This window comes from Montipora foliosa, chromosome 6 (genome assembly GCF_036669935.1).
Source record: "Montipora foliosa isolate CH-2021 chromosome 6, ASM3666993v2, whole genome shotgun sequence".
Lineage (NCBI taxonomy): Eukaryota > Metazoa > Cnidaria > Anthozoa > Scleractinia > Acroporidae > Montipora > Montipora foliosa.
In genome coordinates, this window is record NC_090874.1 from 22789329 (window position 1) to 22807675 (window position 18347).

General features: G+C 38.8%; 2 protein-coding genes across 2 annotated transcripts in view; one reads left to right on the forward strand and one right to left on the reverse strand.

Moving 5' to 3' along the window:
* LOC138006995 (ras-related protein Rab-24-like) overlaps nt 1-13244 on the reverse strand; it is a 20879-nt gene extending 7635 nt beyond the window's left edge. Inside the window, exons 1-6 of the mRNA XM_068853646.1 lie at nt 12983-13244; nt 9902-9970; nt 9229-9307; nt 6785-6852; nt 4954-5053; nt 1117-1167 (exon numbers count right to left, since the gene is read on the reverse strand). Coding sequence (XP_068709747.1) covers nt 1117-1167; nt 4954-5053; nt 6785-6852; nt 9229-9307; nt 9902-9970; nt 12983-13099 — 484 coding nt within the window. The 5' untranslated portion in view covers nt 13100-13244. The remainder of the gene's footprint in view (nt 1-1116; nt 1168-4953; nt 5054-6784; nt 6853-9228; nt 9308-9901; nt 9971-12982) is intronic.
* Nucleotides 13245-13286: 42 nt separating this feature from the next.
* Nucleotides 13287-14202, forward strand: LOC138006994 (protein N-lysine methyltransferase METTL21A-like). Its single transcript, XM_068853645.1, has one exon. It carries the CDS (start codon nt 13309-13311, stop codon nt 14053-14055), a length of 747 nt encoding a protein of 248 aa, XP_068709746.1. The 5' UTR covers nt 13287-13308; the 3' UTR covers nt 14056-14202.
* Nucleotides 14203-18347: the final 4145 nt, after the last annotated feature.

The following is an 18347-nucleotide window of genomic DNA, read 5'->3' on the forward strand; positions in this document are numbered from 1 at the left end:
GCAGTACTGGGATTTCACCAGAACTCAACTGTGCAAACTGTTTAAGGACGTTCGCGGCCAGAATGTTCCCACACACAGATTTTTTCAAACTTGCCACGCAGAAAGGTAATGATCTACTTTTGGCAAAAAGGGAAAAAAATGGGGGGTCACCGTGCTCGTTTTCGAGATAAGGTGCATTTTTAGAAGCTTGCGTTACTTTTAAGACGATGTTAGCTTACAACTGTCAGCAATAAAAAAAAAAGTTATATTAGTGAAATTTAGATCGGGTAAACGTACTCATTTCAACACAACTAATATAACCAAACATACTATTGCAGCTGATGTCTTTTTCTGAGGTGAAATAGACCTTGAAAAACGATACATATTAACCTAGGAAAGAAAACGTCGGTCGCACGAGATCATAAAGGGCAAAATATTTCTAACTTCTCACGTATATATTTTTTTGTTTATTGTTAAAATGGACAAAATCAGGAAAGGAAGTGATCTACGGAAAGAAAAATGGGGGTCACCGAGCATTCTCGAGAGCACAAGCAACCCTTTGCCCGAGCGAGGATCAAACACTGGCTCGATGCCATGTTCGTTCACCTTCGTGGTCTGCGATGCATGACGTGTGCGTGACATGCGCGAAAAAATGCGTAGTAGCAATGGGTGCGAATGTCCTTAATTTGCACCTTTTACTAAATTATTTGAATGTGTGAAGACATAAAGAAACAAAGTGTAAAGTTTTAAAAAAGGACAGTTTTTCACTGTCAGAGTTACCGTAATAGTTATTGACGTTTGCGTAGGTCAAAGGGTCACACTGCAAATTGCAATAGGGGAAGATACTATCCACTAAATAATGTTATCCAGTCTTAGAAAAAATTAATTTAGGCCTAGCAGCCATTTGGTAAAAATGTTCAGGAACTAATCATATACGAATAAAATAATGCAAGCAGTTCTCATGACATTCACAAAGTTGAACAATAAATGCTGGTATTGCTTCACAACACTCAATCAATGTACATTTTAAACAGAAACACAGGTTATTTTGTTCAACATAAGATTCGTCTTTACAAGACTTTCCTAACATCCTCACATCCACCACTATCCTTGAATTTGAGTACTTTTAAAACTCACCAACATTATGGCCAGTTTTGCTTGAGGTTTCAAATACCTTGGCATTTATTTCTTAAGACAAAAATGTAATGTGATGTCAATAACATTGCACAGTTGAAACAAAAATGATGCACAAGAGGATAAGATGATGATAACTAGATCAAAAACATCAGTTTCTTCGCAGGAAAAGTAAGCTAAACAGTAAGCTAAATGTACACTTGAAATGTTATGTTTTGAGTAAGTTGAAAAAAAATGCAACACTGTTTGCAACACTGTCCTATAAGAACTCAACTCCTTTTTTTCAACCCATTGACTCCTGAACCACCCCAATTGACAAGTAAAATCATCTGGCATTAGAAAGAGTATTAAAACGTTTTAAGTCTCCTTCGGACTCCTAGCAGTCTACGAGTTAAAATAAAATAAATGTCAAACTTTCCAGTATGTTGGAAAAAGGAAAATAGAAAAACATCAGTCCAGCAAGTGACTTAGGTTGTTTACCATTTACAAATTCGGCAATTTCGGTTGGAATGTAAATGGTAAGCCTATTTTGGTCTTCCCAAACGGAAAATTTCCGCAGAAAACGGGATTTCTCGAAAGGTAGTCCAAAATTCTCAAACGGAATTTCCAAAGGGGAAACATGTTTACCATTTTGCATTCCTCCATGATTTTGCCTCCCTCCAGACTCTCTCGGTAAACGTGAACGAATTTTGCAAATGGTACACGCCTATCCCAACTAAATTTCCCATTCGGGAGTTTTTTGCTTACCATTTGAACAAACCTAGTACCAACTAGTTTCTGGTTGTAAATGGTAAACAACCTTAATTTCTCAAGACTTTCCCAGCACGAGCACGTGCTGTCAGAAGAGGCTAGGTTCCAGAGGGGAGGAGCTACTTTCAACCCTTCTGAAAAGGAAAGTCAGAGCTTTTTTAAAAGCTATATTGGGGCATCAGGCTAGTGTCATTGAATGTTTTGGTCGTAGTGCAGAGGGAGGGACCAATGGCTGTGAAGGTTTGACAGGAAAAGGTGACAAGGTTCTTGGTGTGACTGGGAAAGGTAGAAAGTCTGGGAAGAGAATGAAAAACAAGTCTAAGTGGATGCATTAGGAGAGGAAAGTGTTGTTGGAGTGTTTGGTTAGGAGTGGTGGGCAGAAGATGTGAGCGTATGTCAAGAAGGTGAAGGCTTTGTGGGATGAGAAATGCTTGAGTGTGTGGGAAGAACCCCAGTTTGATCTCACAGTTGAAGTGCATTGAGCTGGGTAATCTGCTGACCAAGATGGAGAGAGATGAGACTGGCAAGATAAGGGATAAGACTGGAAAGAAGGATTGTAAAGATCAGGAGAGGGTGGATGATCAGTGAAGCTAAGGGGAATAAGTTGTTTGGAGAAAGTAATGATGAGGAAGAGTTTGTGGGATTTGATGATGACAGTGAGGAGGTACATGTGTCTGGTGCCAATGTTGTTGTTGTTACAGAGTCAGAAGATGTCTGAGAGTGAGATAGATTTCAAGGTTGAAGAAGGTGGAGAGAAGGAAGATAAGGTGGTCAACAGGGAAGTTGATGACCACTTAAATAACCACAGTGACTCCCTTCTTTTGTCTTTATGCTAATCATCCTCACTAGCTTCGTTAGCATGACCAAAATTAAAAAGAGTTTTTGCTCCAAAGTGAGGATAGAGAGGATAACTGGAACAAAGACAAAAGAATAATTTTGTGGCCACCATTTATGAATATGGTCTATTGTGCAGGAGATGAAGGAGAAGGTCACGCAGGAGAATTTGAGGAGCGCAATAAATTCATGGGCTATAGGTGCGATGAGGTACAGTCCAGGGATTTCGGATTGGAGTGGTCGGGAACTCAGGGAAATTGATGTGAAGGTAAGGAAGAGGTTGACAATGTTTGGGGCGTTCCACAAGAAGGGGAGTGTAGCGAGGTACTCTAAGAGAAAAGTTGGCAGGAGGGGATTGATCAGTGTGTATGATTGTGTGAAGAACTTGGCCTGTTTGGATGTGCAAAGGTGAGTGGTGAGTGATGAGTGGATCTTGAAGGTTGTTGGAGAGACATTGCAGGTGGGAGGAAACAAAAGTGAGCACAAGAAGCAAGGGGTGAAGGCAAGGAAGGAGACATTTTTGGGAGAAGAGGTTGCATGAGTAGTTTATAAGGGATGTAATAGAGAGGCTGATGAGAGGTTGTGGCAGTGGCTTGGGGCTGAGTAGTTTGGGAAGAACATAGAGCAGGGATGTAGCTAAAGTTTTTAGCAGGCGGGAATCTAGCAATGATAGGCGGGTATTTGGGCCGAAGGCCGACCCTAGCGTGCCTTTGGCACGCTATACCTAGGGGTGTCCGGGGGCATGCCCCCCCGGGAAATTTTGAAAATGCATACTCTTGGAGATGCATTTTCCTTGATTTTGGGGGCAAAATCAAGGGCATTCAGGACAGACTTTTATCAGGTAACATTTGTTTAAATTTTTCCCTTAATTCAGCTTCTTTCAGCAATGTCAGTTGGGTCCTTAGAACTTAGCGTGTTTCTTTCGGTAGACCTAAAAAATTTCATGATACCAACGGCTACAGAATCATTTTTCTTTCTTTTTCCCGACGTTATAAAGCAATAATATTTCAACCGTCAGAGATACGCAATTCGGCATTCATTATTTCGCATACATGAAATACAAATACCGCTGCCCATTGAGCCTGCAAAATGGACGATGAAATGCAAATGATGCGATCGTCGCACTAAATGGAGTATTTACAATCCTTTCAGTTCAGGTAAGACAGCAATGAAGGTGTAAACAAACGAAATAAATAAATAAAAATCTTCTGACAACATTTAAAAACATCTTGGAGAAAGAAAAAGTGCTTTACAGCCGGAAAAAACGCGTTCACAGCCGGGTAATTTTCCCGGCTTCCGGCTATTATCTACATCCCTGTAGAGGGGTATGTTTTCAATGCTCAGGAGCAGCCTTTGTGAAAAAAGTTTTTTCGAGTCGCAATTGAGAAGGAGGATGCAAATCAAAGTGTAGAGTGTGTGGTACAGTGGTGGAGTCGCTTGGGCATGTGGCAAGTGGTAATACTGGTTTGTTGCAGAGGGAGACTATCGGAAGTGGCATGATCGCATAAGTTTGAGGGTGTTCTGGGAACTTTGTCGGAAGTATACATAGTGTGTTGATGTGTGGTATGAGGAGGTTCCAGATGAGGTGAGGGTGTCTGAGGATGGGAATACGGAGATGTGGTCAGATAGGAGCATTGAGACAGCAAAGAAGGTGAAAAATAACCATCCAGATGTTACTGTGGTGGATTGAGCAGCTCAGGAGTGGATGTTTGTCGATTTTCTCATTGCCTTGGAATAGGAACATGGTGACTAAAGAGAATGAGAAAATCACCAACTACCATTGGTGGTTGGCTGTTTGGGTGTGGTGTCTGGTGGCTGTGTTGGGAGGAATGCAGAACTCTGCAGTCATTGGGTTAGGGTTAATCCTACAGAAGACACTTTATCTCTATGCCCCAGGTTCAGGGCCAAGGTTTAGCAGTGCTTATGACTGCAGAGTTTGAATACCATCTCCTCACAGGTTGTTCTGTTAACAGAAAGTCAAGAATTTATCATTATTATTATTATTATTATTATTATTATTATCATCATCTATACTCTCACAGTCTTTGCTGGAGTTCTTTTAGTGCATCAGCCGGGTGCAAACCATGCACCTGGGGCTCAAGTCAATCTTTCTGTTCAGATACTAATTATTATTATTATTATTATTATTATTATTATTATTATTATTATTATTATTTTCATTTTTAAATCATTCATAATGGAGCAAGATGTTATTTCAATGATAATTCGATTTATGTCAGGCCAGATACTACATACCATCTGCATAATCTGTTGTCGTGTGATAGTCAACTTGGCGCAATTTTTTGTCACCTTGGACTAAGTCATACTTGGTGCCACAAAGGTATATCTTACAATTCTGTCAAGATACAAAATATTAATTATTTATTTTTCAATTAATAATTTTACTTTATTTTGCAAACAATACTTGCAATACAAACACTACTTACATAACTTACATAACTTACAAACATTTGTAACATAATCTTGCTTGTGATGCCATTTCCTACTTACATTATAATTACATTTGACCCACACAGTGACATTGGAGCATTGCATTGAGACGTAACAAAAGACAAGCCCATGTTTGCTGAAAATTTTGAAAACATTTTTTTTTGCAACTGCAATTTCTTTTCAAGAATATTAAGATTTGGAAGACCAATATCATGGCGACCATTTGTGCAGTGGATGTGGTATTTTGCCAATGCAATAATTGACTGGTTCAGAGCATGCCAATGCAACGTATTATCAAAGAAGCCGCATAGTATTTTACTTTGTTTTAAGGATAGCATTTCATACTGCTGCCGTGGTTATTAGGTTTGTGTTTTGTTTTTATATATCTGAAGACAACAATTGCTTTCTGAAAAACCCTCACAGTATAAACTCATTATTTTGGGTAGGTAGCATGTTGTGTATGATTTCATATTGAAACATTATGATTTTGACTTCTTTTGTAATCATAAAAGGTAATAGGAAACCTAAATGAATAAACATTGTTCTCGGTAAAGCCATGTACGAGTATCTTACATTGGGTGGTTGGTGGCATGAAAGAGCTTTTTGAAATGGTAGAGAAACTTGAATCTGTTATGAAAAATAGCATTACAATTTTGTATGACATTGTCAATTCTGGAATGCTATTTTATTTTGTTTTTCCACACACTAGGAATGGCATCAAGACCACAGAAGATGGTACTGTAAATGGCACATTCAGGTTATAAATTGCTTGAAAATCAGCTAGATTGTAGAAACTACTGCATTCGTTTAATAATAAAATCATTTAATGATGGACATGCAAAATACCTTTGGCAAAGCAATTTCTGTAGAAAATGGACTTCTTTTCAATTAAAAGATTGCAGTTGTTCCATAAAATTTCATGTTTGATAAGATAAAATACAAGCAATTCAATACAAAAGATCATTTTACATTTTGCCTACAAGTTACCTTGACTGCGTTTTGAGGACTCTTTCTCTTATTTAAAAATTCTATGCTCAAAAACAACTAGTAAATGCCATGCACAGTTTTACAAGACTCTACTCCAAACCCCTCAATCCCCAGCTGCATCAAAAAGGATTAATTTCCTTTGGACACGTAACATTACATCTCAGCAGATAAAGGTGGCCTGAACATTAGTCTAAATTTAACGTTATTATTGGTAATATCAGTTATTCCTACTAATAAGCCTTGTATTACTATTTTTTATGCTTATTTCTGTACCACATTCAGACTTGAAAAGCATAAGTTTTTAAGGGACAGGTCAATACTAATTAAAAGTATGTCATCCCAAACTTTCTACCAACCAGGTTTTGCTGTGGGAACCCCCTCAATGGTCGTAGGGGTAGCCATGAGGGGAGACCAATCAAAATCCACATACAAGTAGACATACTGATGAAAGATGCTTGTGTCAGCATGAATGATGAACTTGCGGATTGTATGGACAATCAAGACTGCGGGTGGATGAACTAAGCGATTATAGGTCTGGGGTCTGCTGGTGGATGAAGGGGCTGGGTCAACAAATTTTCTCTCCACTCTACAAGATATTCTGCATCATCTTAAATCACTGACTGGTCCCTTACATAAATTTAATACTAACATCTTCATACGTCTTCAACTCATTAACCCAAAACTTTGCTCGTTCAAAACTGGACTTTTCAGTGAGATCTGAAAAATAATTTACAAGTTCATAAACCAGCATGAATCACAGAATGTGAAGCTCTTCTCAAATCGTCACAAAGAAATACTTCCATGTGTTGACATACTTAAAATTCAATGAACAAAATGATATATATATGAAATGGATCATTATATTGAACTGTGGATATGAAATCAAGTGAGCTTTGATCCTCGCAGTTATGAACACAATTTTAGCAATTGCATAGAGAAGCCTGAAAAAATGCTGGTGTGATAGACTAATTCACTTCATTGTATAATTTCATTCATTAATTCATTTATCACGAGAGCATTTGAACAAATGAACCACTCCCAACATCAGTGGCTCCATAGCTCAGTTGGTTAAAGTGTCACACGGGCATCGCGAGGTCACCCCATTGGAAGGCCTGAGTTTTTTACACTTTTCTACACAATACCGGTAATTGCTAAAATTGTGTTCATAACTGCGAGGATCGTAGCTCACTTGAATACTTAAGCTTGCAGGTTAACATGCATAATGCTCTTAAGTTCTTTTCGAGGACAGGCTTAATAATATCAATGTTATTAATTGATCTTGATCTCTGTACATGGCACAGTCAGGTTATTTTTGATCCACAACTTAGCACCCTCCCCCCAGGCCTTCTGATATTACGCGATGGTGCGATTTCGCACAATCGACCTCAAATCGCATCCGATCGCACAATTCACGAAAAATCGCATAATTCACAAAAGGACGCACAAAATTCATAAAATGAAACATAAATCAACACGTTTCTTAGAAATTCCTGCATAAATATGCCATTTTTAAGATGATTTATCTTGGAAAAAGGCTAAAAAAACCTTTGTCGCCTTCGATTTCGTAAACAGTCGAAGTTCAAGGCTTATTGTTCATGTAGGGGACCTGGGTACGAGTCTCCTTCTATTGGTGCAACACAAACACGCGCTTATATACGCACCACTGAAATGACACAGTTGCAGAGATTTGTGAAAAATAACCGAAGTTGTAAGTTTTTCGGCAAAATGTAGTTTCTTTCGATGAAAACTGATAAAAACTTACTCATGGATAAGTTTGTTGTGAAAACGCTCGCTTTTTCTTCGACGAAGAAGGAAGTTCCCACCTTCCGCCCAATCTGACACCTCACGATCGAGGAAGAAAGTACCTCACAGGTACGCTCCATGTGGACGATGGACTGATGTTTTTCTCGTCGTGCAATATTAGGGCCTTTTAAAATAAGCCGCGACTTACTCTGGCCACGGTGTACAAAATACGCAAAAGGAACTATTTATACGAATATATATTCCCAGGTCAATATAAGCCACGGATTGAAAAAGACGTGAACGTAGATTTTGTACCATTTATACGGGGTGAACATTCGAGTTTTCTGTAAGCAGCGGCCAGAGAAAGCCGCGGCTTATTTTCTCTCGTATAAATGGGGGTATGGCCCTATTGTGATTGACCAACTTCGGAAGTTCCTGGTTGACGAGCACCTTGATCATTCATTTGGCATGTTAGCTGTGTCCTTTCAACTTTTAACGTGGTGCACTGGTAGTGCAGAAGACCTCCTTTTTTTTATTTATCCCAACTAATGTCGATCGAGATACATAATTACTGTTCCTTTGTGTTCAAAATGTCTTTAGGGCAGCAAAAAAGTGTTTTTCTTAACCTGAAACCTTATAAAACAAGCTTAAAATTGCTGACAAAAAAAATCGCATAATTTACATTATTTATCGCATAATTGGCCTTTCTAATCACACGATCTGCTCTGAAAAAATCGCATAATTTGCATTTTTTAATCGCACCCTATCAGAAGGCCTGTCCCCCTCTCCCCCTTCCATCCCAGTTGCTTAACCCTCGTTCTGTGAATTTTTAAACAACCATCATAATGTTATAACCTACCAGCTAACAATAATTATTGGCTAATCTGAGGACATTACTGTTTTAGCTACAGCATTTTGGCCAAGGGACCCAAGACTGATTTCATATTATACTTTGTACACTTTGTCATGCTTGAATAGAAAAAAATCTGGGTTCCACATGACCATACTTACATTTTTTAACTTGATTTTCTCAAACAGTGCACAACAAAACAATAATTGAATTTGAGGCAAGGGAAATCAGTATGGACCTTGCTTATTCAATATCATATCAACATCAATCAACAGACAAAATGATATGTTCGGACTTGTATTGTGATTGTTCTCAGACCTTTACCATGATATCTTCATGTCACAATAAAAAACACAGCAAAAGCACAGTGTTGTACATTTCAAAATACAAGGAATACATGTATACAATGTTCTGATTTCCGCCGCTATGGTTAATTATTAAGTCACCTTTAGAAAAAAACTAAGGTACCCTTGAATGTTATCCTCAGAATCTCTCCTTACCATAACATAAAACTGCTGCTTTTGCTCCACGATAGTAAATTCGACTCATTGCTTCATATCTTTCAGAGCCAGCCGTGTCCTATAAAATGAAACGTGAAAAGAATGATAAAAAAGACAGTCATAAATGTTAATAATTTTACATGTAGCTAAACATGTAGCCTTCTTTTCTTATTCTCTCTTTGTTTTTTGTTTTTGTTTTTTGTTTTTGTTTTCAGGAGAAGGGCAGCACCATCCAGCAAAAAAGCACCATCAAAACCAACTTACTAAATCCACTGGATAGGGATTGATTTATTTTTGTAATTTTTGGTAATTTTTTTTAATTTCTCCATTGAAAAAAATAATACATCATTACATACAAGAAGAGAAACTACAGACTATACCATATACTACTACACCCTTACAGTCCCATCCCCTAACCTAAAAATTACAACTCACATGTACACCACACACACTCAGACACACAAAAACAACCTCATCCCCATCTCCAACTAACATGGCACACCCACACCCTTTACATGTGCAGCATGTTTGTGGCTGAGATAGCGACTTCCGGCCCATAGCACCATCCATCCTTTGAATTATCAATAATTGGGGCCAGGATTGCCACTCAATCCTGTCAACTTTGCATATATTTGGAAATAAATAATATTAGTCGTAAAATAAATGAACTCACCCAAATCCCCAGTGTCACACATTTGTTACCCACAGTAATTTTCTTTGCACCAAATGCTGCTCCAATTGTCTGAAAACAAAACAAAATAAAAAAATCTTATTTGATGGTTAAACAAATAATACGTGCAGGCAATGAGTAAAATGTCTGCGAGTGTTAAACCATCGAATGAGAGAAAATCACTTTGCCGAGCATGCGTGGCAGTTACTTAGCGACCAAATCCTCACGTGATTCTTCATGTTGTTTGGGGTCACTTAACAACAGCGGAATTACTGTAAAGGAATGCGCTGGAGACAGTGGGCTTAAGTCACAGTCAGCAAACATATCATGGTGGCATGCAGTTTGAAGAGTGCCGTCCAAGGTTGTGGACGGCGGTTGGATCAGAGCGAGTTTCGACCCACGGCAGAGGTCTCTTTTCCCAGACTCGTCAGCCCAGTGAAAGCAAAAAGAAAAGATCCTCTTCTAGCAGGGGACATTACAGTATCTTATTGTCATTGTTTTATCCTGTTTTGCCATTGTGAATTGGGTGATTCCAATTTTATCTGCACCAACCCCACGGAGGGCTTTTTTTAAAGGTCTGGATGGAACCACAGGCCCCCCCCCCCCCCCCCCACCCCCCAAACTCAGTGTAAGGGAAAGCCAACAAAAATATAAGGATTTGTATGGGAATCCTGATAAAAGACCTGAAAAGATAACATTTTACTAAAAAATACTCAATGAAAAAGCCTAACCTTATTGCCATTGTGGATCGCTTCCTTCCTGTGTGGTTTTTTTCAGATTCGACGCAAATTGACCCATTATCAGTTCCTCGGTTGTCAACAATAATTATTATAGTACCTGAGCTCAGGCGTGCAAAATACGCCAGCAGAGCACCATGGGTTGTCGGGGTGAAGAAGGGGAGGCAAGACAGCCTCTGGGGACGGGAGTGTTCAGGAAAGTTTCCTTGGCAGGAAATTTCGTGGCAGTGTTGCATTTGGCAACCCGTGTTTTTCCAGCAGGAAGTCATATTAGTGATGAGCAACAGGATAAAGAACAGGAAAGAGTAGGAGAGAAGAGGTGACACAATTTGTGTAATTTAAGCAAGGAAACCCTCGAGAGAAGCCAAGGAAGGAGAAGAGAAAATTTCAATGGAGAACACTGTAAGGTTGAGAGAAATAGAGCAAGAGACAAAACACTTATTCACAACTGGTAGCTTTCAGGTAAGTCTTAATGTTTTCCTTTTTAATGCAGCCTCGCTGACTCACATATTTCGTAAAACTTGCTAAAAACACGAAGGCCCGAAAAAGTTTGCAATTCCATGTTGACAGAGATTGTGGTATATTTCAACAATCACACACCACGTCGCTATTCAAGCTTACAGTATGAACCCAACACGGCGACTGTTGAGTTCGGTTTGGTTAACAAGTCTTTGTTTTTGTCTTGGTAACAAGTCCTTGTCTATTGTCCCTGACGACGTTAACAAACCGAACTCAACGGTCGCCATGTTGTGTTCAAAGTGTACAAGGACCTTTCAGTCATTTCATCCTTTTGTTTGGGACTCTAACAGCCGCCTGACGTTCCTGGCAAGGCTTCAATTGTCCGGCTAGCAGATTGAAATGAAAGAAAAACCTTTGCCCTTGAATTCTATGGCGGAATTGTAACAGTGGAAAAATTTTATCCAGGAACATTTGACTCCATTTGGTGGGCTCCTGAGAATTCAGTTTTCAGCCTTGGCATTTTATTATAACCGTAGACACCGGAGAAACTGATAATGGCTCAATTCGCGTTGAATCTGGAGAAAAAAACACACAGAAAGGAAGCCAGCCAAAATGGCAATAAGGTTAGGCTTTTCATTGAGAATTTTTTTGTAAAATTTATCTGCTCAGGTCTTTTATCGGGATTCCCATACAAATTCTTATATTCTTGTTGGCTTCCCTCACACTGAGCTTGGGGCGCCTGTGATGGAACTTGTCGGAATCTGGGAGTTTCATTTCACATCAGTATTTTGCCATTTATAGGCTGTTCAGTCCAATTAAATATTTGTATCCATCTGCCCAGGGCTATGTAATGATAGTCTCCTTTACAACCGTCTGTCGGGATGTCACGCAACGCTTCCCCAAAAGGAATGGCTGCTCACATTGGAAACACATTTCTTTCTCGGATTGAGCCAATCACAGCTACAGTTCCATTTTCTGGAACTGTATCATGCGACTCGATCAATAATACCTCTTGTTTCATCAATGAGCTCGATCATCACAAATATGCAGGTATGTTGTATGTTTCAAAGTGACCACTTACACTGACCATAATCGCAAGTATAAGTGGAGAACTGAGAGAATGAAAGAATGTAAATATAATCATATTATTCGATATTTATATTGACTTCAAAATCAAGTCTTCCTGTACATGCGATTTTATTAATTTCACGTATTCTCAACTGCCACAATGCATGAAAACAGAGCTGAAACCAAAGCAAACAAATGTCTAGTCAAAATCTGACCGCGTCAGTAAAAAAACCTAGGTAATAGCAAGGCTTTCTTTTATGGTAGATGAAGTTTTGCCTAGGTCAAAGCACAGATTTGATCTACACCCAGAAACCAGGCAAATACACAAATACTTTCCAGTACTGTATACTGTTGCAAAATTATGGGTAATATTGCTGCTGAATATATCGGGTAAATACTCTCTCTTGGGCGGTCAGAATTTTTGCGGCATTTCAATCCAAATAATAACAATAATAATAATAATAATAATAATAATAATAATAATAATAATAATTATTATTATTATTATTATTATTATTATTATTATTATTATTATTATTATTATTATTATTATTATTATTATTATTATTATTATTATAGACCATCAAAACAATGGGAAAGAAATGTGCTTCCAATGTGAGCAGCTTTTTTTTTTGTTCGGGGAGCGTTGCATGACATCCTGGAACTCATCGGTTCATTAATGGCATGCGGTCCCCATTAATTAAAATTAACGAAAATAAAGGAAATTAAATCAACTGTTGTTTCAGAGACCACGTTAACTTCGGTCCTTCTCATTATGACATAAGGAATAACAAAACTGAATATGAATGGAGCAACTCACATTTTGGTAAGGGACATTTTCGTTAAATCTTTCGTGTAAATATCTTTCCACTAAACTGGTCTTTCCACTGTATTCCTTTCCGAGAAGAACAACCTTTGCGTCCACCTTCGACCCCATTTATGGTGATGAAAGTTTTAAGTACTGAACCTGCATCACACGTGCCTTAGCTGCTTCTGGCAAAGATTTACTTCGGTGAAAACGCCAGAAACACAGAGTTTGCCTCTGCAAGCAAATCCGTCACATCACGCACTCCGACGAAACTATGTAGGAGAAAGACTAGAAACTAGAGTGGTAGAACGCCTGGCAATTATTTGTAGTTCGCAGATATGCGTGGTTTTCAGTGGATCTTTGTCAAATCGTGGACCAGATATTTGTTTGAAATTATCTTTGTTTTGTTGTTTTTTCTTTTTAACTCATCGTATCCAACAAATGTGTCAGAAATGGCTATCGTTCCATACGATCCGTCTTCGATCATTTTGAGTCCGTTCCATGCAAAGGAAAGAACCTTTCAGTTTGCCGGGAGAACGCTTACTGTATTTCAGAACTGGAACGACGTTGGTGTTGCAGCGGTTATTTGGGATGCAGCAATCGTTCTTGGTCGGTATCTTGAGAAGATAGCCGTTCAACTGCGAGATAAAAAGGTAATTGAACTTGGAGCCGGGACAGGGTTTGCTGGTATCGTGGCCAGCTTACTTGGAGGCCATGTGACAATTACTGACCGCAAAATGGCGCTAAACGTCACGAGAATGAACGTGGAAGGGAATCTCGGCGAAAGACAAAACTTGGTTGAAATCAAGGAGCTTGAATGGGGGCAGAACATTTCATCCTTCACACCTCCTTTTGATTATGTGTTGGGGGCTGATATTGTTTACATTGAGGATACATTCAACGATTTACTGAAAACTCTGAGAGAATTATGTGATGAAAATACGGTTGTTTTGTTGGCATGTAAAATACGTTATGAAAGAGACAAACGTTTCTTTGGCCTCCTTTCCAAATATTTTGTCCATGAATCTGTTTTGTATGACCAAGAAATGGGCATTACTCTTTTTGAAGCTAGAAAGATTTCTTAACCTTGTCATAAAATTAGATAGCCGTTGACGCTTTTGTGTCTTGTCATTTAATGATCATTTTATGACATTTGTCATAATTATTGTCATAATCGTCATAATTATTGCGTCATTTGTCGTATTTGTGAGTGAAACAGAAAGGCAATGATGCAGATGTTCAGTTCATTATTAGCCTGCTTATGCATGCACTAAAAGGGAAGGATAGGCACTTGCTCTATCTCCGTCTTCCCCTGGCCTTTTAGTGCTTGCTATGCAGGCTAGTTCATGTTCAAGGGCACCCAATGGGCAAATTAAGCCAAAAGCCTTTGAAAGACATTTCTAGGCTCCTTGTAATGTATCAAGACTGTCTAAAATTAATATGTACAGTTTATATCAATTTAATCATATAAAATTTTAAAACATTATGAAAATGTACCGGTATATATCATATTAGGTGTAACTGCCAAAAGCACCAAAACTATCTAGTCACGTCTTTCCAACACCACGTAATCCATGTCAAACTAATATTTATGTACAAAGATAGTACAAACAAGGCGGGTTAAAACTGAAAAATAGAAAGTTACAGCAAATGCAATTAGTTACGTAATGCAACAGGAAAACGATAAAAGACAATAGAATGAACTAACCGAAAACAATGATACTTACATTGTTACGACCATAAACTTATACCAAGGATAACCTAAACTGCTTGAGGCAAACTTGGACTGCCTAACAGCTAACTGTGCGTAGCGCGACTTCGATTACCGAGAAAAGAAGAGAGCCAATGGCAAAAAACATAGGTTTATACACGAAGAAACTAAATTATGCAAAACGAGAAAACTGAAGGTGTAAATGGCGAGCGAAAGAAACGAATGCGCAAAAATTAAAAAAAAAAAGTGAACGGAAACAAAACACGCTAACGAGTAGGCTACAAAAAAGCTAATGAGGCGGAGAAACAAACTAATTTGACACAAACAGAACAACAATAAATAAAACATGCTAAGATCTTACATTAGGTATTGCAGAGATGGCAAGAGGCACAGCTACTGTTGTAAAGTAAAGTAAAGTAAAGTGGTGCATTTATATAGCGCCCTTATCACTAACGTCTCAAGGGCGCTTTACAATGATCAATTTACCCCCAGCGGACTGGAAGCATATACAGGCGCAAATTGCAGCCGCTTCTAAGCAGTCCATGTATGCTGGTACTCATTTCACCGACCTCAGAAGGATGGAAAGCTGAGTGAACTTTAGCGGGAAAGAAGGTCGCCAAATATTCCAGTCTCGGCAGAACCGGGAATGGAACCCGGGACCTTAGGGTTGGAAGGCAGAGATCTTACCACTGCACCAACCCCTCCTTTTGTGAACGGAAACAAAACACGCAAACGAGTAGGCTACAAAAAAGCTAATGAGGTGGAGAAACAAACTAATTTGACACAAACAGAACAACAATAAATAAAACATGCTAAGATCTTACATTAGGTATTGCAGAGATGGCAAGAGGCACAGCTACTGTTGTCCAATGCAGAGATATCTCTACAGTTTATCATTCGATTGAAGTCTTTCAGAGTTGGTGCACTTCTCTCAGAGTTGGACAACTTGGACCATGACATTGGGCCCAAGTATCTGATGGAGTGCCTTCCATACTTTATAGTGATATATCTTAGGAGGATAAAATCTAAGTTTCAGAGGCTATATGGCTTTAAATCATTTCTTTTGAAAATGTTTTCAAAGTAACCTGGCACCATTTGATGCTTAACCTTGTACATCAGAAATAATATGTCCTTCATTCAATGTTTTAGTAAAGAAATCTGTAGATGTTTGGCAACGTAGGACCCATTGAGACAGTTTGACATATTTCACTGAAGATTATCGTTGGGTGCCCCTGCATGTTGCTAGTTTTCACTTATAATCAAGAAATCAGCAGTCTTGTTGTTTCTTATTATGAAGGTTTGCACAAGAAAGAAAATCAGTTTAGGACATAATTTGACCAGCGTTTCTTTGCTTAGGGACACAAACATGGCAGCCGTGATGCCATAGGAAACATAGAGTTAGAACAATAGCAAATGTTGGAATGTTGGTGTTTCATAGAAAGGGTGTTTTTTTTTTATCCCTCTCAACATGTAAATAGTTTATATTCGTCCAGCTTTACTTGTCATTCATGCTCCTGTTGTTGTTCTGCATGGGGGTTTCCTTGCTTTCTCTTCTAACTAAGGTTGGTTGGAGTGCTATTTGTGCAAACCACTCAAATTAATGTCAGCCATTGTGCTGATAACTTCTTTCTATGTTGCCTCGTTCTTTTCAAGTTGAACTTACCAAGTACATCTTGACTGCACATCAAAATATTGTGGTTGGAACAATCTACATCTAGATGCATTCAAATACTCCACCCAGTGAAACCTTGAAGAGATTATCCCAATTGGCACTGCCTAGAACTGAATTTTCTGTTTCGTTCTCCAGTGCCAGGAAAAATAATGTCTTGCTCTCTACAGAAAGGCTTCCTTTGATAACTAAGACCACAGGACTTGTTGCCACTTATTGGGTGGAAGTTTGACGTTAGAAAAACTAGCCTTACAAAGATTCATGCCATTAGTTCAAAATGTAGAAATACATCAGTATTTTTGCAAATTCGAAGTTTCTCCCGATAACTGCTTCTCCTTTAGAACTTCGTTTTAATGCTCTGATTTCTCTCTCAGTGTTTGTGCTTTGCCTGAAATGTTAAAAAGGTGGTGTAGTTGTTGATTCAAAGAGGGTTGTTCTCTCGGATTATGAATAGCCTCTTAGATCTTAAGTTGAAAGCTGGTGGAGGCGTGATCTAAAATACGAAAACAATCTGCTGAACACGAGGCGCGACAATGTTCAGAAATCTTCAGATTTAACATTAACGTGAACCTTCAGGGGTGTCTTCAGTGAAACAGATGTAGTATTTTCAAGTTACAACAGAGATATCCTAACGGTAACCCTTGTATTAAATGTGGCTACTGGAAAATTTCATTTATTATCGAAGAAAATTCTTCGTTTTCCTTGAGGTTGAAACACGAAGGTACAAATTAAAAAATAATGTCCGTTACTCAGAAACAAGGAAAAACTTTTCGCTCATGACATAAAATACATGAGATTCGTAGGGATAGACATTTTTTTCAACCAAATATCTTTGTATCGTGGTATCACGCAAATTCAAAATTCAAAGAGCTTTGTTTTCCAAACAAAACAAGTCACGGAACTGGAAACTTGAAAAAATTGTTTATTTCTAGGTCATCTTCAACTTTCACTTGTACAGAGAGGGAATAATTTTGATTTTAGAATTTGATGACGTCACTGTGAAAACCATCTCTTGGTTTCTTTCTTCTCTCGAAAGGGATCGAGTTGGGGGTCCACGTTTTGTACCGTCCCTGCTCAAGACCCACTAAAATCTTCCTTTAATTCCACGCACGAACCGTCGTTAAATTGCTGCAAGCATAATTGCACATCTCCCTTCCCCTCGGCAGCATTTCTACCATTTCGGTAAACTAGTTATGACTAATATTCTTCGGTTGTTTTCGGAGCGGACCGGTCTTCATACTAAACAGAAGAAGGACACGCACATCGATCTCATCAAACACAGCAGCGGCAGCAGCAGAGAAAAAGTGGAAGCGGACCAACGCAAAAGCTTTCAACAAAACTATCGCAAACAAATGGTGACAGCGATATCAGAATATGGGCTGGCTATGTGAATTGTTTACACAGTACTTTCCGCGTCATCTTGTTAGAAGACTGTAGACTGTAGGAAATGCCCTTGGTCTTATTCCTTTATCGCTACAGGTGTGTTTATTCTCTTCCACTAGCAGTGTACTGATAGAGTCTGATTTAGCCGCACCTCTTGGATGTAATCCCATGACTTTTCTTGAGATGCTACTATAATTTATTCGCCGAAATGCTTCGTCATTGGAGTCTGAAGGCCAGTTCTGATAATATGATCCTTTGTCTCAATTCCGCTAGCCTACCCTGCTTTGCATCACTCATATGTTTCTTTAATTCTTCCGCTATTTCTCTTTTTCCTACTGCTAGCGCCAGACCTCGGATATTCACGTGGCTTGTGCCGGGTGTGTTCATTGCTTATTAATTTCTTAAACTACAATTTTGTGCCACAAAAAGGACATTAGGGCCGTTTATACGAGAGAACTCTGGCCGCGGCTTACATAAGACGCGAACCCCTCGTATAAATGGTACAAAATCCACGTTCACGGCTTTCTCAAGCCGCGGCTTATCCCCGCCTGGGAGTTTATACTCGCTCGTATAAATAGTTCCTTTCTCGTATTATGCACGCCGCGGCCAGAGTA

Coding starts and splice junctions, on each gene's coding strand:
- LOC138006994 (XM_068853645.1), top strand. CDS start 13,309: ATGCGTGGTTTTCAGTGGATCTTTGTCAAATCGTGGACCAGATATTTG.